The sequence below is a fragment of the Martes martes genome (genome assembly GCF_963455335.1).
Source record: "Martes martes genome assembly, chromosome: 13".
Classification (NCBI taxonomy): domain Eukaryota; kingdom Metazoa; phylum Chordata; class Mammalia; order Carnivora; family Mustelidae; genus Martes; species Martes martes.
The window spans coordinates 44,602,153-44,626,992 of record NC_137901.1 but is presented as its reverse complement, the minus strand read 5'-3'; the positions used below and the strand labels follow the sequence as shown (position 1 = coordinate 44,626,992).

At 46.8% G+C, this 24,840-nt stretch overlaps 1 protein-coding gene across 2 annotated transcripts in view; it reads right to left on the bottom strand.

Moving 5' to 3' along the window:
- The window catches only part of KCTD1 (potassium channel tetramerization domain containing 1), a 90,705-nt gene extending 66,073 nt beyond the window's left edge, over positions 1 to 24,632 (bottom strand). The window contains exon 1 of one of the 2 annotated variants that reach the window (XM_080821507.1): positions 24,178 to 24,632. Coding sequence is in view for 1 of the 2 variants with exons in the window: in XM_080821506.1 (XP_080677632.1) it covers positions 22,014 to 23,534 (1,521 nt within the window). In the remaining variant the exon portion in view is untranslated. Of the gene's footprint in view, positions 1 to 22,013; positions 23,644 to 24,177 lie in introns of those variants that run through there. The other variant, XM_080821506.1, reaches the window with a different exon arrangement.
- Between the last annotated feature and the right edge of the window lie 208 nt (positions 24,633 to 24,840).

Sequence of the window (24,840 nt, the reverse complement as noted above, 5' to 3'; positions counted from 1 at the left end):
AATGAGCCACTCAGGCGCTCCAGATCCTGATCTCACCGCCTGGTAAGCAAAGGTCAGAATTACCTAAACACCAACTTTTAAAATCTTGGCTTATTTCTGGGGGCGCCTGGGTGGCTCAGTTGGGTAAGCGTCTGACACTTGATCTCAGCTCAGGCCTTGATCTCAAGGTCCTGAGATCCAGCTCCATATGGGCTCACACTTAGTGTGAAGTCTGCTCCTCCCCCTTTTCCTACTTCTCCCTGTGCATGTGCACACTCTGTCTCGCATGCTCTCTCTGAAATGAATGAATGAATGAATGAATGAAATCAAACTTAAAAAAAAACTCTTGGCTTATTTCTGGTAAAGGAACTCTTTCTCTAGCAGTAAGGACTTCCCAGAAGGCCCAAGGGGCAAAGAGGAAGGCACCTGTCCTGGGTGCTTCGGCACGTCTGTGCCAAGTGTGGTGTACCTGCCCTCTGTGAGACAGGACAGCCAGTACTGCTGTCTCCCTGATGAAATGTCCTTAACCTGCTTCAGGCCTCAGACAAAGTCTAACAACAGCCTTGGTCTGGTTTGCTCTGTAATGTGCTTTGTGTCTGAATTCTAGGGTATGATTCCCCAGCGTGAGCCAATGTCCTAACTCCCCACTGTCCCCGGTGAGGTCCGACCAGCTGGTCCACCTCATTCCGTTCTTTGCCGCCCAGACTTAAACTGAACTGGCTTGGTCTTTCCCAAAGATTTCCCAGAACTTTTGCCTGAGCTTGTCCCTCTGGCTGGACTGCTCTTCCCAGAGGGTAGGACACTTTATGCGCTAAGACTTCTTTCCAGAAGGCCACATCTCATCAGCAGCCCCACTCCCCCAAACCATGTGCCATGTCCCTATGTTTCCATCTCCTGTAGAACACTGACCACTATACAGTATTTCCTTGTTGACATTATTTCCCTGTTTCGTCCTTCTCATTCATTCTCCCTGGAATGTAAATTCCGGAAGGGCCAGGCCCCGGTCAGTCTGGGAGACAGCAGCAATTTCCAGGGTAGACACAGCACCTGGGGTGGGTGTTTAAGGAAGAGTAATGGACAAATATGCAAATTAGGTATCTCTAAGTCCGCAGTCCCAGAGCTCTGCCCTCAGTTTACACAATCCTGCAGGCAGGAGACCAGTCTTTACCAACATTTTGCCTTGGGGGTGGGAGTGGAGGGGGGACCCAAAAATGCACACTCCTGAGAAGAGACCAGCAATAGAGCAACTCTGCCTCGATGGTTCCCGGTACCCAGGAAGGAAGGGGATGGTGTCTCAAATGTGCAACAAACCTCCCTAGTCCTCAATCCATGAGCTTCAGGAAACGTGGGGTGTCCCTCCAGCGTGTGAGGCTGTGTTCCAAACAGTGGGACAGACAGCATCACTGTGGAGATGCCGGGTTAGTCCACGTGGTACCCGGGTGACTACTTTCTTGTTCCTAAATATTCAGATGTGTGTTTTACTAAGTATTAGATAATACAGCTAGCACATCAAACCTGTGAGTTCATGCCTACTATCACTTGGGACGAATGTAAAACAGTCAACAGAAAAATACTAGGTAAATATGAATATTGGTGAAAAGAGGGGGGAAAAGTCAGGACAATGGTGCAGGGCAGAATCTGAAAACGGATGCCTGCTTTACTCGTCTCCTGTGAGGCATCCAGGAGGACACAGGAGAGGAGGAGACGGTGGATAAAGGCTTGGTAATGGGGAACACTGTGCGGCGGTAAAGCTGATGTGGAGAGCTGCCCTTCCCTGAAGAACTGGTCCTTTCAGTACAAACCACCCCGCTTGGGGTCTTTCCCAATGACTTCCACACAGAATTTACAACCACAGTTTCCCCAGGCTTCAAAGCAACATATTTTCTGCATAAAGTAGCAGTGAGTAAACAGCAGAGCCCAGAATGCTAATGCTTTAACCCCTTAATCCCCAAACTACCTTTCCCCCTCTTTCTTTTAAAGTCCCCGAGGAGAACACTATGGTTAGTAACTTTAAGAACCACAGCTTCTCCTTCTAGGCTCTTTAGGAACAGAAATCTACTCCGCAACACACAGGAGGGGGCCAGATACAAATACAAAGCACACCAGCTCAGCTGACTGCCCTTTGGGATTTGGGAGGCAACGGTCAAGGGCAGGTCTGCCTTCTCCTCCATCCCTCCCCCAAAGGAAAGAAAAAAAAGCTTCTGTTGAAATGTTAACTACCAAGTTGGGGGGGGGGTAGGAATACTTAGAGAAGAAAAAAGCTGGAATTAGATGCCTTATTACTTTAAAGTTATGATTCAGGGTCAATGGCTGAATTCTTCTGTTATGTACAAAAGTACTCAAGCCAAAACAAAGCTATGATTAGGGTTCTATCAAGATCGTCAGAAAGGAGACATACAAATTTGTATGTTTCCATGTTAGAGAATTACTGCAAGCAACCAAGTACAGAAACAGAGCAGAGGGAGAGATGAACAGGTGGGGCACAGAGGATTTTCAGGGCAGTGAAACTCCTCTGTGTGATATTGCAAGCACTCGTCCAAACCCAGAGAACGTGCAGCCCCAAGCAGGAACACAAAGGTAACATAGGGAGGGAGTTGGGTGCTAAGGAGGTGTCAGATGGGGGTCATCAACTGTAACAATGTATCACTGGGCCACAGGAGGTTGACAGTGGGGGAAGGGTACACTACTTGGGGACAGACTGTAGTGGCCACTTTCTGGATTTTCCACTTAATTCGGCTGGGAAGCCAAAACTGCTCTAAAAAAAAAATAAAGGTTATTTAGAAAAAAATAAGTTTAAAAATGTGTACTTGCTGCAAATAACAGTAATCTTTTCCCCCAGAAAAAGCCAGCAAATAGAAACCGTTTTTTAGAGCATCCTCTTTATTCAGGCTTCATTCAGACTGGAGTCTAAAAATTGTCTCTCTCTGCATACCTGCAATATACTTACAATCCGGTAAAGTGGTGCCAGCCAAGAGCTAGCTGAATTCCAGGAAACTCAAGACCCAGCAAGCTGGCTGTACAGAATGCAACTCGTCCATTGCCTCCCTGGTCTGAGAGCTATTTTCATAAAATGCTCCTTTTTTTTTTAAGATTTTTAAAATTTATTTATCTGAGAGACAGCACAAGAAGGGGGAGTGGCAGAGGGAGGGAAGGAAGTAGACTCCCTGCCGAGCAGGGAGCCCAACATGGGGCTTGGTCCCAGGACCCTGGGATCATGACAGGAGCTGAAGGCAGACGCTTAACCGACTGAGCCACCCAGGCACCCCTACAGCGCTCCTATTTAATTAAGTTTTTCTTTCAGTACATTGGGGCTCTATCTTGAACTCCATCCTCTGCTTTGTCAATTACTCCATTCAAATACAAAGGATAAAGGATGTGCATGTTCTCCTCCTAAACGGGGAAGACCCTGTGATTGAGGACTGTCCTTCAAAGGGGGAGCTGGAATCCTTCACTGACCAGGAATTCAGCCTCTCCCCCCACGGGGGGGGGGCACCCTGGGAGGTTGGCAGGCAAGGGGGTTCAGAGCCCTGTGGGAGGGAGGTGAGGTTACAGCGTCCTAGTAGTCAAACCTGGGTCAGTCAGGAATTTTAGACAAGTACATCACAGTATTAATAAAACAACCCAAAGCCAGCCACTCCCCCCATCCTCCGGAGCCTGCTACCCCACCATCCCTCTTGCTCTCGATGGACTCCTTTCCAGCAACATGTAAACATGTTTGGGTCTCTTCTCTCTTAAAAACCTACAAAATCCTCTTCCTCATCTCTCGCCCTGACTCTCCTGCTCCCTCCCCCTCCTGCGGTCCAACCTGGAAACGGCAGCCAGTTCCCTCTCTCTGCTTCTCAAGGCACCCTCAGATCGCCCCAGCATGTCTTCTGCTCACCACTTACAAAACCACTCTGTGAAGACGGCTAACGGCCCCCTGTAGGGCAAGCCGGAGACAAAGACTGAGGTCCCATCTTCCTTGAAATCCCAGCTGTATGAACAGAACAACCAGTCCCTTGGCTCCTGATACACCGTACCCCGCAAGTTCCTTGTGGCTCCATGCCGGCTGCCCCTTCTCTGCTCTGCCTGGGAATATTTAAATGTCTTGGGGCCCTCTTCTCTCACTACCATTTCTTTCTCAGCAAAATAATCCACCCTGAGGGGCTTCAATTATCATCAATAAGCTGATGAACTTCCAAGCTTTACACTCCACCCCCAGACTTTTGCCAGACCTACTTAGCCAACATTTCCACTTGGCTGTCCTATGAGCCTCTCAACTTCAACATCTCCAAAGCAGAACTTCCCCTATTCCCCTATTCCCTCCAGCAGACCCTGTTCTAATACACGGCACCACTGTTTGCCTTGAACTACTTCTGCGCACCCCCAGCTCCCCAGGATTGGTCTCCACGCCCTGTGGATTCTACCTTTCAGATATCACAAGACCATACACTGCTTCTCTTTGCCCCTCTACAACCATCTTACAGCCCTTAGGTACCATCACCTCTATCCACCCTTGTTCTGCTTTCTCTGCAATTCATGGTCCACATCTTAATTGAAGAGAACTTGTTTAAAAAAAAAAAAAAAAGTAAGCTGGACCCTGTTCTTTTTTGCTGAAAACCCTTCCATAACTTCCCAGGCCATAGGATGAGGTCTGAAACCTTTAACATGGCCTAGACAGGATAAGGTCCTTGCTCAGAATGCTGTAGCTTTCTCTCTCACCATCCCCCCATTACTCTCTATGCTCAAAGCCCAGATTTCCTTTCAGTCCTGGGATATTCTAGAATGTTCCATGCTCTTTCCTGCTTCAGGCCTTTGTGCATTAACTTCCCTCTGTCTACCATGTCTCTCAGATCAAAATCCTTCTTCCCTTCTCTGTTCTCTCTGCTTCCCCTTGAAGTGAAAACAAAGAGTAAAGTCCAAAGAAAAACCAAGAGTAACAGACATGTGGAAATAAAAAGTACCAAGGAAAAGGAAAAATAGATTTGTATCCTTTTATGAACTGTACTTGATCCTTTTAGACCATCCTTTAAATTTAAAAGAAACTATAACCCAAGGAGGTTGGGCCTAAAACCAGAACAGACATAAATTCCCAAATGATATTAAAGAACCTTGAGAGGACTGATTTTATTTTCTGTAGCTGTGGACAGTGAAAGGCATCTGGAGTCCATGAACATATCTCATAAAAGTAAAATGGGGTTAGCGACAATAGTTATTGATATTTCCTAACACGGTGTATGTATGACATCTCTTAATATTAATAGAATTAACACTAGGAAAGCAAAAAGAGACTAAACAACCACAAAACCCGAGGTAGCAAGACAGACAGGCAGACACAGACTGAAAGTGAATGGAACTCTTCTTCCTGAATCCAAACTGTAACACTGACCCCTAAAGTTGGAGTTCCTTGAGAAATTCTCATTTTTATACTCTCAACTCTATAATGTGAGCAAATACTATAGACCGCATGGTTCTGTGACATTAAGTGTGCGCCTTCGTAAAAGGGTTTTTCTTAACTGTTACAAGGTTGGCGGTTGAGACTGGGAGAGACAGAAGGGGAAATGAGGGAGATGGGGAAAGGGAAAAAGGAAAGAGAAGATAGTCTGATTGGCCCTGCAGTAGAGAGGTGAACACTAGTCCCCACGTACAACACAGAGGAAGAGACTGAAGTCCAGGTTTGGTGACCCTGGCAAAGTCCATCGTAGTCCTATCCCTCCCTCATCCCCAGAGTGCACAACCTTGCCAACCAGACTCACACATCTCTGAGGACAGCACTGCTCCCATCACCAGTTATCACCAGGTGGTGATCATTTGGGTGTATGTGCTTCCCATGTGTGCTAAGAAATTAAGAGAAGGGGGATGCCTGGGTGGCTCAGTCAGTTAAGCGTCTGCCTTCACCTCAGGTCATGATCCCAGGGTTCTGGGATGGAGCCCCGGATTGGGCTCTCTGCTCAGTGAGGAGCCCGCTTCTCCCTCTGCCTGCCGCTCCCCCTGCTTGTGTGCTCTAAAAAATAAATAAAATAATAATAATAAGAGGAGAAGAAAGAGGAGGAAGGAGAGAAAGAGGAGAAGGAGGACAGGAGAACAGAAGAGACCAAATTAAATGTGGAACATAGGCAACAGAACTTGACTTAATCTCCAGGGCATAGTCTTAACCATCTGATGCTCAGAGCAGTGAGACACACATAGGTGTGCAACAAAAGTTTAAGGAAAGTTGGGGGGTTTTTTTTAGTGTGACTGGAGGAACTTCTTGTTTCTAATCTTCACAGCTAAAGAATTAGTTTCCATTCTTTCAAATGAAGGTGAAAACAGCTAACTCATCTCTGCCCAAAGCTAAGAGGGCAAAGATTATCAATTAACCTTAAAATGTTAACATAAAATAGTTTTATTCATGTCTGTGAATATTTTTGAGCACCTCAAATGTGCCAACCACTGTACCAGGCACAGGGAATAAAGGAGTGAACAAAAGAGGCAATGTCCCAGGCATGGATGTTATTTAAAGAATAAAACAAATAAAAATCATGAAAATATTAACTCTCACTCTTAAAAATATCCAGCCATTATTTTCTGAAGGGGTACTCTGCCTATGGCAAATAAGAAATAAAATGACCCTGCATCAGTTAGAAAATTTCAACCACAGGTTGACATAAATTAAGTCAGACATATGACTTTATACAGCACATTAGGTTGATTTAAAAAAATATATATATACACATCCTTAAAACACATGAATGCCCCAAAGACAAATGGCAGCAGACTATCAGCATGCCAGCGTGTGGTTCAAAAGACCCACGTGACATTGGAATTTACATCAAGGAGCAGTGAAGGCTCTAAAACAGAATTTTGTTCAGTGCATTTCAACTGTGATCTAATTTGCAAACATTTGATTTGTAAAAATTGGGTTTGCAGACCTTCTTGCCAGGATAGGATCACAGGAAGGGATTAAGGAGAAGGAAGTCGGAAAGGTCGCCTGACCAGGTATTCCTGTCATAGCCGTCTTACTGAGAAGGGCTTCTCGTAAATTGGTTTAGGTGAGTTTAGGATTCGGTGGAGTTTAACCAGCCGCTGTGCCAGCTCCTCTCTCATTCTCAGGTGCTAATCCCGGGACTCCTCAGCATCACAAACGTGGACTAAAGGTTTCCCAAACAAGGGCCTGCCTGTGTTAATACTTTCTTTTGAGTCCATCAGTAACACCTTAGCTGCTTCCTTTCACAGGATGGGGAGAAAAGCAGAATTTCTGACAGACCTACTCAGAGAGGCAGTCCAGGGGTGAGTGGGCACCCCAGAGAAGACAGACCTTAGTCCCTCAGTGGCTCACGCTGCACGGGGGCGGCAGGGGAGAACCATGCCCAGCACAAGTATTAACTGAGTCAAGGCTGAAGCAATCATATCGTAAAGGTTATGGGTAAGCTAGCAGGTGAGGAGAGGGGGGCTCTGTCACCCAAAAAAGAGATTCTGAGCCTATAAATCAGGACTAATTCCTGACTCTAGACCAGACTCTGCTATTCAAGCTCCCTGAGCCTCCATTTCCTCTTCCCACCTAACAAATTGAGATGGTCAGAGGTGTTACGTACTTGAGTCTTTAAGAAATCCATACTAGGGGCGCCTGGGTGGCTCAGTGGGTTAAAGCCTCTGCCTTTGGCTCAGGTCATGATCCCGGAGTCCTGGGATCAAGTCCCGCATCGGGCTCTCTGCTCGGCAGGGCGCCTGCTTCCCCTGCTCTCTCCCTCTGCCTGCCTCTCTGCCTACTTGTGATCTCTGTCAAATAAATAAATAAAATCTTTAAAAAAAAAATTCACACTAGCCCCCATGCTATCATTTACTGTCCTTCCCCTACTATCTTGTTAGGGAAACTTGATGTCCACTGTGGCTCACCCAAGAGCGAGCCTCTTTATCTAGAAGAGTGGACAGAGCCAGTAACAGCTAGCTCCGTCTGCCCTGGGTTCATGCAGAGCCCACCTGTGATTAGGATGCACAAGTGGCCAGTGTGTGTGGCCTGCTTCTGTAGGAAGGGGGACCCAAGTGATGGAGGAGGGGGGTGGGGGGGGCGGTGCACATCAGAAGGAGGGAGTGGCCACCCAGTCAATTTAATCTGGTAAAAATAGTTTCATTAATTTTAATGTCACTCCTACTTGAATGTCAAGTCCATGAGAAATGAGACCTTCTGTCTTGCTTTTTACTTGTCATTGACGAGCACATACTAGGTGCTCAATAAATATGTATCAAGTAAGAGACCCGGAATCCAGTCCTGAGTTTGCCACGTACTGCCTGTCCTTCTTGGGTCAGGCTACTCATCTCTCTAGACTTGAAGACTGTCATGGGGATTAGATAGAATAATGTGCACTCAGTATTTCCAAGAACATGTTATTCATGTATGTTAGCAATTCAATTGACCATGGGGATGAATTCTGCAGGAATGAGCGGTGTAGTCCTACCACCAAACGATGCACCCAACACTTACGATTAATACATAGTTCATGATGTAGAAAATGTTTACCGACTTCATTGCTAAACAGTTGGTATAAGCTAAATTAAGAGTAAAATGTGAATTATTTCATGATTTATGACAGCTAAGCAAGTATTTTATTTGTCAGGCAGGAAAAGAGAGTTAAGAGAGTGACATAATCTCTCTCAAATTAGCACTTTAACACAGAGTGCCACTGTTCTATGCAATACATTGCCAGAAAGTTTCATATTCTTTATTGCATCTGGATGAGATCCTTTGGGGTTGTAAAGCAGCCATGAGAATGTTTTTTTAAATTAGTAAAAGAAAAAAGATGCTGCAATTTAGCATCTTGTCATATGTACTGCTTTTAATGATAGAGGTTTAGATGATCCTAGTTATATATTCTATAGAATTAAGATATTTGTTTATTCAAACAAATTTACAATATGCTTTACTGGTATCAGTATGCTCTGATGAAAACTATAAATAAAAAGAGATCAGTTTCTAGAAATTCAATGCTTATGATCAGGAAAAATCAAATGGTGTTATTTTTCAATGAGATGGATAGTTTCACTGAACACTGAAGACTTACTTATATTGCCAATATTTATAAATAATTTCAACTCTGTTGTTTAAAACCTCCATAAAAGTTAGTCCAAAATTGGGGAATCTGGGTGGCTCAGTGGGTTAAAGCCTCTGCCTTCGGCTCGGGTCATGATCTTGGGATCCTGGGATCAAGCCCCACGTCGGGCTCTCTGCTCAGTGGGGAGCCTGCTTCCTCCTCTCTCTCTCTCTCTCTCTCTCTGCCTCTCTGCCTGCTTGTGATTTCTGTCAAATAAATAAATATCTTTAAAAAAAAATAAAGTTAGTCCAAAATCAATCCTTTGAACATATGATATAAAGTATATTTGCAAGGCTTAGTTGATAGAGCAGGGGCTCTTGATCTTGGGGTTATAAGTTCGAGCCCTCAAACAGGTGTGGAGATTATGTAAAAAAATAAAATCTTGGGGCACTGGGTGGCTCCGTTAAATGTCCTGCTCTTGACTTCAGCTCAGGTCTCAATCTTAGAGTTGTGAGTTCAAGTCCCATGCTGGGCTCCATGCTGGGTGTGGCGCCTACTTAAAAAAAAAAAAATCTTAAAAAATGAAAGAGAGTACTAGGATCAGCTGTAAATGATAACCATCCCTCTACTTTTCCTCTAGCTTGTCAATAATCTCTAACCAACAGAATATTTAACAAAGTTACTGTTACTGCGCCTGTCCTCTGGGCTTTTACTACTCACAACAGTAGTATTCCCATTATCGTCCTCTCACAGATGAGAAACTAAGTAAGCTGCCCAAGGCCATTCACGGTAATAACTGTCCTAACCCTAACATGGTCTATCCTTCAATAGGTCTCATTAGAACTGGTGGAGAGTGTTGTTTTGCTCCAAACTTTCTATAAGCCTTTCCTCCCTTTCTTTCCTGCATCTCCTCCTTGTTTTCCCTTTTGCTCTTGGGTCACCCAAGTGTCCTTTATCCCTCCTGTTATCTGCTGTCACCCACAAAAGCGCCACATGTCAGTGGCTGTCCCTTCCCTCCGATCGCCTTTCAGGAAGAAGTCAGGTGACCCGAGGCCGACAGAGTCTGTCTCCCGGGCTGGTTCCGACTGATCATCCTCGCCTTGCCAGGAGCAGCAGCAGGGAAAGGCCCCTCCGCGGGAAGGTTTGTCATCCTGCACCAAGAGGTAAACCCTGGCCCCATAAAGCGCCTTGGTATTATTAAACATTTTCTATTTGTCAGGCACTTTATAGTCATTTTTATTGGTTCTTTTTACTAGTCATAACTGCATCAGAACGGGGCTCACTTTTTCTTTTAATTAAGTGCTCTGAGGGAAGTGGGAAAGCGTGGAGGCCTTGGGGAGCACGTCTTCAGCCTCTGCGGCAGCCAACAGTGAGAGGCCGGCCACCCCCATCCCTGCGACCTGCCCCAGCGTGGGACCCCTTGGGGAGCCGCCAGCCCTCAACCTTGGCGGAGGCCCCCACAGAAGGTCCCTAAATCAATCCAACTGCAGCTTTCAGCCCCCCCCCCCCCCCCCCCCCCCCGCCGACGTCGTCTTGACTGCATGCTGGCATCTGGAAGACTGGGCCATTCTATTTCACCCTAAGCCAGAATGTTCCCTTTTGTTTTCCTGCAACTCCAAAAGCACAGGAATCACATTGAGATCGTTTTAGTTTTTAAAAGACCCATGGTGGGGTGCCTGAGTGAGTCCTTAAGCATCTGCCTTCCGCTCAGGTGAGCCCCACATCAGGCTCCCTGCTCCGCAGGAAACCTGCTTCTCCCTCTCTGGCTCCCCCTGCTTGTGTTCCCTCTCCCACTGTATCTCTCTGTCAAATGAATGAATGAAATCTTTAAAAAAAAAAAAAAAAAAAAAGACACATCCAGGAATGCCTGGGTGGCTCCATGGGTTAAGTGTCTGGCTTTGGGGCTCAGGTCATGATCCCAGGATTGAGCCCCGCCCCCTTCTTTCTCTCCTTCCCCTGCCCATGCTCTCTCTCAAATTATAACAGTCTTTAAAAAAAAAAAAGACACATCCATGTGGACACTTGTGGTTCAGTGTCCTTTTTCTTTCCTTTAGTGCTATGTAACTGCACTACTTATTTTTTTTTTAAGATTTTATTTATTTAGTTCACAGACAGAGATTACAAGTAGGCAGAGAGGCAGGCAGAGAGAGGAGGAAGCAGGCCCCCTGCTGAGCAGAGAGCCGAGCCCAGGACCCTGGGATCATGACCTGAGCTGAAGGCAGAGGCTATAACCCACTGAGCCACCCAGGCACCCCGTAACTGCACTACTTTTTTAACTTTAGTTATAAATCACAGCCAAAAAAGTACCAGTGTATAAGAGGCCCGGACCTGGGGTTGGAACTGGAACTTTTTAACTTTGATCATCCCTAGCGAGGTGAAGTTAACCTCACAGAGGATCTGTTTTCCTCACCTACAGCATGGGTATAACGACAGTTGCTATCTACCCCACCCCTCTTTCGCTTGTGTGTAGAGACTGTCACAGGACACGTCCCACGGCAGCGTTTATTTTCATGTTCCTTGTCTGCCTCCTCCGGGAGACAGTGAGTGAGTCCTCCGAGGACAAGGACTTGATCTGTGTCCCCACTGTCTACCTAACCCAGGATCCGACACTAGAAAGTGCCCTATATGGCTTCCTTATGATGAAGTCACGCACAAGAGAGCCCTTTTCACAATCCACAAAGCACTATTTACAAGTACCTGAGTATAACCAAGGATTCACAGTACGGTCCCCCACGGTCCCAAGATGTGAAGGAAATAAAGCTGGGCACCAAAGGAGCAGGGCTTTTGGTGATTGCAGAAGTGGTAATTGAAATGTAAACTGTGACAGAGAATCACTTCGGAATTTTTGGGTTACTACACGAATATTCCACCTTAAATACATGCTTTGACAACTGGGTGAGCATGTGGAGGGGCTGACAGGTAGTGAAACATGGCACCTCGCTTTGTGCTAGGACATTGGAAATAGCCGTGTTCTCAATGTGATAGCAAAGAAAAGGCTTAAATTTTGACAAAGACAAGATTTTATTTTTTCCAAGTTTTCACATTCTCCTTACACACTTTTAAGATTTCAGTGTTTAGTCTTTCAGTTCCGTTAGGCCACCTTCAGTCCCATTTCTTAGACAGTAATACATACCATTTACTCTCGAAGGTTTACTTGTGAATAGTCATTGAGTGAGGCAGGACCCTCTGCTTCCTCTCCCACCTACTCCTTCTTTTGACTTGACCTAGGTATTGCCATTCTGTTTTCTCCAGTGTCTTCTCTTTACTATTTCTAAGTTATTCTTTACCTCCAAATTCCCACCTGTACACAGCAGGTGCTCAATAAATGCATTTTATAAATAAACCCTATTCTGAGAGTTTTCCTGTATAGCATTCTTCACCTTGACTTTTCTCTTCTTAGATCATCTCTCATCTCCCAAGAGGTGGTTCTAAAACATATCACTTGAGATGGTAGTTAAATTCAGGGATAGGATCTATGATCCCCACGATCCTCTCTGTAAGTTAAAATAAAAGCAACTCAAGAGACACACTTAGAACCTCATCACTCCCCCTTCCTCTTATGAAATGATCCAGAAAACGGCAAAATCACCAGCATTATGAATATCCTATTGTTAATTACAAAAAAAAAATCAGCACATGAACGAACACGGAGTTGTAAGGCAAAGAAAATGAAGCTACCTCCATCAGCTTTCTAATATTCTTGTTATACTTTTATAACAAGAAACCATGTGTCTCTACAGCAACATGATTTTAAACTGCTACCTCAATCCAGTGAAAAATAAACATCCTGCAAGTCTTTTTTTTTTTTTTTCCTGGAGTTAAAAAAAGGAAGTATTTGTTCACAAAGGAAGAAAAATATCTAAAATCAATTTAGATATAGTTTTGTCAGAAAGAATTATCATAAAATAGAAGCCAACACTCCAAATGAGCTGGCTCAATAAAATTAATAGATATATAATTATATTTATTAACTAACAGAATTAATATAATTCTAAAAGCGCACAAAGTTATCCTTTAAAAGGACCATGTGGCTGACTGCTGTGAATAACTGAAGGACAAACTAAATTAGGGGTAATGAATCCCGGCATCGTCGTGTCAATCATCTCTATTTTATAAGAGCACTTTGTCAAACTTAAATCAAAAGAGGTCGTTAACTGGTCAGCAATACTGCATCAGAACACCACCAAAATTACCCTGATTCTGCAGGCTGTTCAAAACATGTATTATGAGGGGCAAGTGGGTGGCTCAGTTGTTAGGCCTCTGCCTTTGGCTCTGGTCAGGATCCCAGGGTTCTGGGATCCAGCGGCACATCAGGCTCCCTGCTCTCCCACTCCCGCCCCTGTCCCCTCTGCTTGTGTTCCCTCTCTTGCTCTCTCTGTCAAGTAAATAAATAAAATCTTTTAAAAATATATATTTGGGGTGCCCGGGTGGCTCAATGGGTTAAAGCCTCTGTCTTCGACTCAGGTCATGATCCCGGGGTCCTGGGATAGAGCCTCACATCAGGCTCTCTGCTCAGCAGGGAGCCTGCTTCTCCCCCCACCCCTGCCTGTCCCTCTGCCTACTTGTGATCTCTGTCAAATAAATAGATAAAATCTTAAAAAAAATAAAAATAAAAATAAATAAAAATAAAAAATATATTTATTATTATACCTGAACTTTAAGCAGAATGTCTATTGATTTATATACCCCCCAAGACGGAAGTCGAGTTTTAGAAAATTATCGTCCAATTATGCATTAAGGAAATGCAAATACCACAACACAGGATCTAGCCAACTATAGGCCCTACTTCCAGAATACTGAAAGTTATTACCACAATGACCTTCTTAATGCTGTCAAAACTCCAGTGTTATGATCACTCCCAGAATCCCAAACCATTCCAAATAAAATTCTATATATTATAAAAAGCTGTTGATCTCCTTCTAAGCCAACTTTTGCAAATCTGATGGAGTCCTGGCATATGGCCATCAGGAACTCTCCCTACCCCTTTAGCACTTGAAAACTTCCAAGGTTTTTGAAAGAGAAAGGGGAGCAGTTTGCAGAATAAACCTACAAGGTGTAGAGATCAACCTTGCCTGGGGCCACAGCATGTGCAAATCTTAAGGAAAAGCACAGGAGAGAAAAAAACAGGCTTTGGGGTAAAGCATCCATGGGGATGAGATGACTTGCTTTTTCTTTTTTCTTTTCTTTTTTAAAGTTTTATTTATTTAAGTAATCTCTACACCCCATATGGGGCTCAAACTCACGACCCTAAGATCAAGAGTCATACTCTCTTCCGACTGAGCCAGCCAGGCGTCCCAAAAGCTTTCTGACGTAAGTGAGAGACAGGCAGGTACTGGAGAGCCAGAGCGCAGGGGGCACCTGGAGACTTCCTAGCTGCTAGGAGACAAGAGGAATTGCTACGGGCCCAAGTCTGGGCAGACCCCTGAAGGAGAACCAGGAGAGGCCCCGCACAGCCTCCCGACAAGCCATTTACAAGAGAAAACTGAAGACCGAGACTAGGTTTAACACCAAGATCAGTAGTTTTTCAAATGTTAGACATTCTGTTCTAAGATAATAAAATGACAGAAAATGTTCCCAGGGTGCTCAGGCTTTCAGGGCTTCTCAAATAGTAGTTCATGCACACGGGTGACCCTGCCAGGTGGGTATGACTGCTTTCCCCATTGACCTAGGGAAACTGAACCACGGCCATGGGGGGGGGGGGGGGCGGCTGGCACCAGCATCTTCTTAACTGCTGTGTGACAGGGCTTCTCAAGAGGTTGCTGGGTCCCCAGATCCACTGTGGGCTGGGGGACCACACACAGCAACACAGAAGCACGGACTCATGGCAAATACTCTTTTGGGTTCCCTGCTATTTATTTATTTACTTATTTTTGCTTGACGGTAACAAGTTCTCTTTTCTTAGGTTGCTCCAGGAAAGCACCTCGGGTAGTAATATGAATCCAGTGTTATATCACCTTCTCTTTATTGGATTTTTCTATCTGAACGGTTGGTAAGAATTTTGGAAAAAACTGACTATGATTTAAAAGCAGATGCTCAGAATCAACCAGGTCTGGATCTGAATCTAGGGACAGCTACTGATCAGTTGTTAGACCTTATGCTCAGGAGCTGATTCAGGGGCGCGGCATGGAGAGATCTGCATTTCTGACAAGTTCCCCAGTGATGTAGAGGCGGCCAGTAAGAAGACCCTGGTAAAAAAAAAAAAAAACCACCCTGGAATGTCTTGGTCATTATTAATGATTACACTCCACTTCCTAACTAGAGAATCGGTCAGAGGTAACAGCTGACATCACAACTCTGCAAGGAGGGGTCCTGTTCGTCCCTGAAGACTGCAGCCCAACAGGGTGAGATCTCTAGCCAGAGCACACTTCTCTATCCCTCCTGCCTGGACTGGGGCCAATGGCTCACCTAGAACAGCTAGGAAGCTGGGAATGCTGAAACGGCTCTCATGTCTAAGCTATATTCCTTCAAACTACCTGGCAAAAACCCCCCCCAAAAATAAAAAAAAACAAAAACCAATATAGCAAGTTCAAGTCTGCTAACTTACCCGTAAGCTCAAGACACTTGCCTTCTCAGACCACAATAACAAAATGGAGGATTTTCTCATGCATCAAGTTTATATAACACATACATATGCATCTCTATCTGTATGAGTGTTATTATCCATGACCAAGTTGTCTAAAGGGGGGGTGGTGGAAAAACTACAAATACCAAAAAATGTATCTGTACATATATAGTGTCTCTAACTAGCTTGGTCCCTAGCATGTGGCAGAAAGCACCCACATGGGACAGTTGCTACTGTCCCACAGGGGACAGTTCCCTTTTTCTAGGGTTGAGAGGAAGGGTAGGGGCTGAATGGTGAGACACCTGACTGAACAGGGTTAACCAGCACTGGAGACGCAGAGAAAAATTAGAAAATGATGATTAAAAGCTTCCGAACTAGTCCTGAAGTTCTAATTTGGTGACCATATTACTCACAAAGGAAGCACCATTTATCTCTGCCATCCTTCAGCATTCCTCTCTGAATTCCTCTCCTTTTTTCCTAGAAGCCCACAACCTTAACGCTCTCTTAAATCTGTCAGCCCTTTCGGGTAGCACATTTTTACCTCCTTCCTCCAGGACGGGATCAACACGCCCATCTTCCGAGGGCTCACTGCCAGATGATCAGGGGAAAGCAGTTGTTCAAGGTGTGAATGCGGCTAGAAAGGTTTGCATGAGAAAGGTGATTTTCAAATGCCCACCTGGAAGGGTGGGAGGCACAGAATGGGCTGGTGACATGTGAAAAAACGGAGCTGCTCTGGCAGGCTCCCAATCCTCTCCCTTCAAGGTTGCCTGGAGTCCGTCAGCTTTCCAGGGTTGCATACGCGGACTCCATCAACACAGGAGCCCTTCGTCATCCTCACACCTCTCTTCCAGCATGAGGAGCAGCTTGTGACTTCCCTGAACCCTGCACAGTCAGCACACCCAAACTCATTGCCTGGACAGCCAGAAGGGGCTCAAGGGTTCACAGTCACTCAACAGGAATCACAGCTCTCAGAATGCAGTGGGTTTCCCGAAGGAAGTTCCCACTGGGGTCCCCAAAGCAGCCCCAGGGCAAAGCTCTGTGACCAAATCACTGTGATCAAAAGGTCAGACACTCCCGACCGTTTAGTCCTGTAAGAGATCGCCTGCTTTTTTGTTTCTGACAAATCCCCTGCATGGGCCAAGTTTAGGATAGGATATGAATTAAAAAAATGAGTGACGAATAAAAGTTGACGGTCATACATAAATGTATCTTTTTCAGGGAGAAAGAAGAGGCTCTGTTCGTTGTTAAAGTATAAGCTGAAACAAAGTCTGGCTGTAAAGAAAACTGAAGAGGAGGATGGGGAGAATTACTGAAAGCCTGAACCACGTCTAATGAGGCTTGGTCTCCTATAGTTGAGAGGATATACTGTGGTCAGCTGTCTAGTTTAAAGTCACGCATGTTAGGAAACACAGCCCTGGCGATGGTGAGGTATCTCGATGGGCTTCCACACTCATTTATTTCCAGACTATGCAGAAACTCATTCCCTGTTATAAAGACTTGACACCTTTTCGAGCCTATCCTCTCTCGGAGAACAGCAGACAAAGAGACACTTTTACACATCTGAAAACCCAACAGGCCTCAAATCTTACAGAACCTAAAACTTTAAAAGTTCATCTGTTTCCATGGTGATGTGTGCATATCAAGTAGATAATCCCTCCAGCTTGAAGCCCACTAACTTGTTCATCCTCTGCGATCCCCCACTGAGGACAAGAGCCAAATCCTGCCCCTTTAGACAAGCACTTAGCAAGTGGACAGAAGCTCGATCAACAACGGTTGACTTGAATTCAGTGTCCTTACACCACCACTAGTACTCAGTTAAAAAAAGGGTGCCCCTGCGAGGTTTCAAATCTGAAAGCTACGTTTTCTTTCTTTTTGGTTCATCAAGGTCAATCGACAGCCCCCTTTGAACCAACTAATTTCCCCTACCTTCTCCTCTTTCTAAATTGTCCAGAGAAGTCTTTAAAGAGGCTCCTGACTAACTGGTATTATGCAGTGAAGGGTCAATCAAGAGAAGAAAGAACAGGTCCTAGAAATAAAGGTCTAGCAAATGACAGATTCATGTTACATGTTTGTTTCCAAGATTAACAACACGGGCAACTGCACCGCAATTTCTACAACAATTTTGCTTTGCAAATGGCATCTAGGATACCAAAGGTGACCTGGAACCTGAACTTTTTATTAAATAACTGAAGTGGGGATTTAACTGGCCTAGGCCAAGGCCGAACCTGCTTCCGCAGTTCCATGTGCAAGGAGCAGTCCTACCTGCAGACGGCGCGCTCATGTGCAGTGACAAGAGGACTGCCTTCCAGGTAATATTTGTTTGGGGGAGCCAGGTTTTAAAATCAGGGTGACACCAAGATTTAAGTGTTAAATGAACGCGAGCCACTTTCTCATTCCGCAGCAAATACTTCTTTCTCTGTTTCCTGGATCAGCTTTAATAGTGAGCTGACATACATACAGGTTCATAGCAATTTAGAATAATTCACTTATATCATGACTGCAATAATAATATATGAGTTAAAGATACAGATTTCTTTCCTAAAACGACTGCTGCAAAACAGTAAGTGCTTCACCTTTTAACTTTCTTTATTCTGATCTGGTTTTAATAGTTAATGAGGCCAAAATCCTGCCAATGCTACTACTTGCCAAGTGGAAAATGGATTAATTTATAAAGATTCCTGGTACAACAGCCATAGTAGGAGATGCTCAATAACTGTTTCCTGCATGAGTGAAAAAAAGTTACATAGTTACATAACTGACACTTAGTTTCTCCACCAATTTGAATGGGAGAGCAAATACTCCTGTAGCAGGAAAAGGAAAGTAGCCATAAACTAACATTAAAAATCAGGAAAATGCCTTTTTAAAACAAGGTAGCTAATCCTAACAGCTCCAGATAACCATCATAAGAAAGTTCTGTTACAACTGCTTTGGCTGTTAAACCCACTACACTCTCTTCATGTTTATAGAAGTCTGATTCCCTCTTTAAGAAAGAGAGTAGCCCTCCCAAATTAAAAACAAGACTTTGGTGACTATTTCAGTAATACATAAAATGCATGTCTGTTTGTTCGGGGGTATTCCCTATTAAGCAGAGAGATAGATTATTCCTTCTGCCTTCCCACACTAAGCACCTGAAGGAGGACTGCTTCCCCAGTGCAATCAACATACGACTTCTCAAAGGCAAGGTCACTAAGGACCGCGTGTGCCCCAGAGAGGCTGCTCCAATTTTCATTTGGGAAACTGTACGGACTGACTCTGGCCCCTAGTGAAGCCAATGAAACAGACACAGACCATGTGTTCCACCAACCCCAGAATCTCCCCACTACTTATTCCCTACCTGCAGAGTTCCTTAGAAGTATTTCTGGAAATAATGTGGGTTAAAGTCAAATAAGAACTGAAGACACCTTTGGCACAAGCTTACGAATGTGTCTAAGTCTATTTTAGGGAGCTGATTTTCACATTTTTGTTTGGTGCTGGAGAGAGGCACGGTCTATAAAAGCTTTAGCAACAAAGCTATGATATTTAGAGAATTTAAATTTTTACTATATTCTTTGCGTGTAGATGCTAAAGACTAAAGTTAGAAATCTCTGTGCCAGGATATCTAAGCTGAAGTATTGTTCTCTGAGGCCGGAAAAATGCTGTATTTTCGTGCAAGGAGAACAGCTCTGAAAAATGTACGATGGGCTGTACTAAACCTTTTTAAATGTACCATGTGATCTCCCAAGATTGCTAGGAAGCTGCACCGTAACTGGATCATCTTAGGTCACAACAGCTATGCAGGAGGAGGGGAGACAAGAATTGCCCTTTGCTTTTAACAGCCATTCCAGAGAATTAAAGAGTGAACTCCTTAAAGCAACCATCACAACTCTCACCACAACTCCTCCTTGCCACCCTCTCCCCAAAACCAACAAAAACCAGGAAATTCACAGGAATAAAAATCACAAACTCCATAATCGTTAATCCTTGAATGCATTCATTTTTCAACCAGTCGCACAAATGACACACTTAGTAACACTCTCAAAAAGTAAAGTCTCAAAAAGTAAAGAGTAAATGCACTTAAAGGAATAGACTCTTCATTTTTTTGAGAAACTTGCACTATCAGAAGAGATCAGAGCATCAGGGTATGAGTATTGTTAAGAAGTCGAGAATAAAATGGCCAACAGTAGAATTCCGTGCAATACCACTTGATGGGCCTAGCTGATACTAAGGTTAGATGGCCTATGTTTATAATTAAGTAATAATGACTGAAGCTCAAGGTACACACAGCATTTCCTGAAGATTAATGACCGGCAAGAGGAGCTGGCCTCCTGAAGCAGTGCCTTGGGCCAGTAACCCCAGCCGGTCCACAATACCCAGGAAATGCCCTGGACCTCAAATGGTTCTGTGATTTTAATAAATACAAGAGGAAAAAGTTTAATATCGGCTTTCTATATAAACTAAACATTCGTTTCATTCTTAGAATACTCAGACTTTAGAAAGCGAGCTCTACAGGGGTTAACAAAAGAGTTTCCTTAAAACTTCTTAATGCTGATTAAAAAAACTTAAACATAAATACAAAGCTGACTTAAATATGTGCAAAAGAACAACTTTTTGTAGTGTTTTAACTACAAGAAACTTATGCAAAAATGTTTGCATAATAACAATCTAGCCAACATATGGACACTCAAATCTATATTTAAGTTTAATCTATATTTATCTGACTCTAACTCAGAAAAAGAAAAGAATCCGTAGTCAGGTTTAGAGAACTGATTTATCTCACTCAGTGGAAACAAGACTATGATGGGGCAACTGCATTCCTTAGACCAAAACAAAACCCACTAAGCAACTCTCTCCTCCATCTTCTGTGAATCTTAAGTCATGAATCTATAGGACACTATATGCCAGACAGATGCCAGCAGACAAACTGTTTCATTATTATTCCAACCAGACACAGACTTTAATAAACTTTCTCAGGCGTTTAACTCTTAATCAATCAGGTGCTACCCTAAACCAGGAAGTTTTAAGGGTCTTACTTGATCAGAAGAATGTGAACATTTATTTTTGCTTTCAGAGAAAAAGCAAATCCAAATTCCCCAAAGAAGAATTCTCCTCTCGGGGCTCTCACAACTGCAGAAAGCCACCCCCTGATCTATCGGAAATGTACCACGCACACTGGAAGTAGAGAAAGACACATAGCCTGCAGGTCTTGTGTATTTTAGAGAACTTTGGTGTTTATATTACCATTCACAGCCCCTTTCTCTGCTGGCCTTGGGGCTTGCTGATTAGCTGGTAAACCTCTGAAAGGGTCAGTTTGTCCAGAACTGGAATTTCCACTTCGGAAAAAGCACAGAGGTACCTGACATCTGTTCCTTGAAGGCTTGCACTACAACCTCCAGACTTACGGGGGAAATTCCTACTTCTGCTTGATGGCAGGGAGGTCAAAGTTGTAAAACCTCCAGGGGCTACGCCTGCCTACAGAATAGAGCAGAGTCCCCGAACACCTCTGGTTTCTGGCTCCTAGAGAAGTCTCCCAAAGAGGAACACAATTTTAAGAATATGAACCTATTCCTCTAAATAATAAGACCAGAAGCATCCAGGGAAGCTCTCAATCTCCACCTAAAATTTGGTACTGCTTAACATTAAATAATTTCAATATTAACACAGTTCCCTAAGCCCAGAGAGGTGAACTGATTTGCCCAAGGTGGCTCAGCTTCTGGGCTACGTACAGTTCTTCGCTGTGGGTGTTCTTGCCACACTACTGTGCTGTTGGGTCTTAATTAAATATCTCCATTCTTGAGTCTTATCTGCCCTCTAGATGGTGAGCCTCATGGGGCAAGAAACGGGCTGCAAGGTTTGGTGACCGCGGTGCTGGGCACCACAGGGCACAGAGTCTGGCTGGTAGTGCAAAAACCTGTTCTATTAACAAGTGACTTCAGTTTCTGGAAACTACACCCCAAACATCACTTTTACATTCAGCTACCTGTTACAGCATAAACTGGCACTGGACTGCCAATCTCTCCACTCCCCACCCACATACAGGAAGTGGGCTTGGCATGTTTTCTTTTTCAGTATGGAACCTTTTTTTTTTTAATCTTCATAAGTTATGGGTAATATGCAAAAGAGTATTTTAATGGTTGCTTTATTCAAATATATTTTAAGTAACTGCTTCCTTTATATGCATGGTATTCCTGCACCCTGCCTTAGAAAACTCCTGCGTTCAATGGAGAGGCCGGCTGCCTCCAACCCTTTTGTTCTGCAAACTTTGAAGTTTTAGCCTTACTGCGCAGCAGGGATTTAGGGAGCGTGCCTTCTCACACCTTTTAAGGTTAGATGTAAACTTTCCTGAAAAGCACCAAGAGTTAAGCTTCTAAGAGTGAGCTCCAATCTGATTCAGTATATTTAGTACTTTTTAAAACTCCTCCCCGCCCCCAACCCAGACCTGCATTAGCACAAGTTAGTCCCAAATGGTACCACAGAAACATTTCATGCATAGAGTTTGGTTTGGTTACCTGGGTGGGGGAAACAATAGCAGGTGAAACTACTGTGGGAGAATTGGTGCTTCTGTGCCCATTGGCTTCTGGAAGAAGAGGCAGGGGGTCGTGTTTCACGGAAACCACCACCACCGCATCCACAGGCTCCGAGGGGCGGATACAAAGTCTTTTGGGGGAAGAGGGGCCGCAGATATCCCCCGACCCGAACACGGACTCGTACAGAGCGCGCTTGGGCGCAGCCTCGGATTTCACGTCGGGCCCGACCTGGCTGTCTTTGGGGAGGATATAGGTGTTCCCCAGCGAGGGCGGCTGGGGGCGGTGGTGGTGGGAGGGATGGGTGGGGGGGTGGTGGGAGTGGTGCCGAGACGCCCCGTTCAGAGCTTCCGCGTAGCAGCCCTGCGGGGCGGGCGAGCCCAGTTTGGTGCCGATGCCAGCGATGCTGTTGAGCGTGGCGATGGAGACCGCGCCGATGCAGTGGTTGGTGTAGGTCTTGGAGAGCTTGGCCGCCTTCGAGAGCATCTGCATCCTGGTGCCCAGCAAGTTCTTGCCGATGGCTTTGTTCTCGTACCAGGTCACATCGCCCTCGCTGCAGTGGTCCCGGGGCCGCTGGAAGAACGCCTTGCAGAGTGGGTTGCGCTTCGACAGGTACTTCACGAAGCTGGCGTAGGGGCAGAACTCGGTGCCCGTCTCGTACATGCGGGGCAAGTTCTCCTCGTCGCTGCTCTCTGCACGCTTCTTGCTCCACGACGACGAGCGCGACTTGTGGTAGGGCCCGAGGGACTTAAAGTAGACGAACTTGCGGCCGTCCTCGTCCATAGCCAGCCCAAAGGAGTCCTCCTCCAGCTCGCGCTGGTTCTCGCGGCCGCGCGTGCAGAAGTACATGCACGTCTCGAACCAGACCTTGTTGAGGAGCCCGAAGGGCGTGTTGGTGCTGAAGACGCTGGAGGTGTAGAGCTTGCGCAGGTCGGCACGCGTGATGGCTTGCTTCTGCACCACCGGCCCGGCGCCCTGCTCCTCGAGCTTGCGGATGACCGCGGCCAGCGTCAGGTTGGCGCTGCGCAGCTCGGGGTCCTTGGTGAGGTCGAGCGTGCGGCAGTACGGGGGCTCGTTGAGGTAGCGGTTGAGGGAGCTGCGGATGCTGATGAGCGACGACTTGCTGTAGAGCTGGCCGCTCTTGGAGCGGGCCTCGGCGTAGAAAGAGCGCAGCACGCGGCACAGCGCCCCCTTGTCCATGGTCTCGAAGTCCGGGCTCTGCGCCTTCTCGCTCAGGTACTCCCGGAAGATGCGCACGGCGTAGCGGGTGGCCAGCCGGGTGTTCTCGCTCAGCCGGGCCCGCTCGGGGCGCTGCAGCACGTCGGGGTCCAGCTCGGCGCTGTCCCCGGGCGGCCCGCCGCGGGCCCGGGGCGCCAGCAATCGCGGCGGCGCCTCGGGCTCCAGCGCGGCGCTCTGGTCCATATTGATCATATGGACCGGCTCGGGTTCCAGCTCCTCCCCGGCCGAGTCCTCGGGCTCCAGGGGCTCATCCCAGTCCAGCCCCATCTCCTCCTCCTCCTCTTCCTCCTCCTCGTCCTCCTCCAGCCCCCCACCTCCGTCCTCCTCCTCCTCCTCCTCGTCCCCCGTTATCTGCACCTCCTGGATCTCGTCGTCCTCCTCCTCTTCCTCCTCCTCCTCGCCCGCGCTGCAGTAGTGCGGGCGGCCGTGGCGGCGGCCGCGGCCCCCCGCACCGCGCTCGCCCTCGCCCCGCTCCCCATTGTTCTCGGCGGCGGCGGCGGCGGCGCTGGCGCTGCCGCCCGCGCTGGTGTTACAGTCCCCGCTGCCAGGCATTCTCGCCATATTGCCGTCTCTCTGCCAGTCCTCGGGCAGGGCGCATGCGCTATATTGGACCGCAGCGCTGAGAGCTTTTGTGTTTAATGACCTTCAGCTACCGGGAGGCAAAGCCGGGCTCTTAAAGGAGCCGCGCTCCAATTGTCAGTTTGGAGCGCAGCTCCGGAGGGGCAGCGGCGCGCAGGGGATGGAGGGGAAGGGAGGCGGGGGTAAGTTAGACAGGGAGAGGGTGAGGACGGGGGCTGGCTGGACCCTCTTCCTCCCCAACCCCTCTCCTCACTCCTAAGAAAACTTTGAAGGGGGGAGGAAGAGAGGGGAGGGAGAGCTGTCGGTGGGGGTGAAAACACTCCCAACTTACCCTCTGGCGGAGTGGCGCGCGGGCCCGGGCGGGAGAGAGGGAGGGCAGGCGGGAGGGCGGGGCGGTGTCGCTTCTCTAAGTAATGCCCGAGGAGCAGTGCCCCTTCCACCGCCCCCTCATTGCCCCCCGGAGCGGGGGGTTCCGGGAGGCGGCAGCGCCGGGCCGGCTGTGGGTGCTGCTCGGAGAAGCCCGTGTCTGGGGCCGCCCGGAGCGGAGCGGAGCAGGCAGGTTAATGAGCAGGGTGGAGGAGGCACGGCGAGGCCCCGCACCCTCTCTGCGCCCGCGGCCAGGGCGCAGCGGGCGAGGCTTGGGAGCGGGATGGGGCTGGCGGCGGCTGCTCCCCCACCTACTTGCTGGCGGCGAGGCGCGGGGGCCTGGGGCCAGCCGCACGGCTCCCAGCTCCCTTTCCGACTCTTGCAAAGGAGCGAAACACGCCCCACGTCAGCCTCATCCCTTTCGACTTTTCCAACAGCCTCTTTTAAGCTGTCATTAAAGACCTGGGGCGCTCCCCGTAGGTCTAGGGCAAGTCCGCGCCGGTCCCGCCAGCCTGGGGAAGGAGCAAGAAAGAAAGACTGGGAGGGGCGGGTGGGAGGGGAGACACCGGGAGAGGCGCTCCGGACCCGAGGGACCCCTCCCCACCCGCGCTGGCCGCCGCCCTCCGTG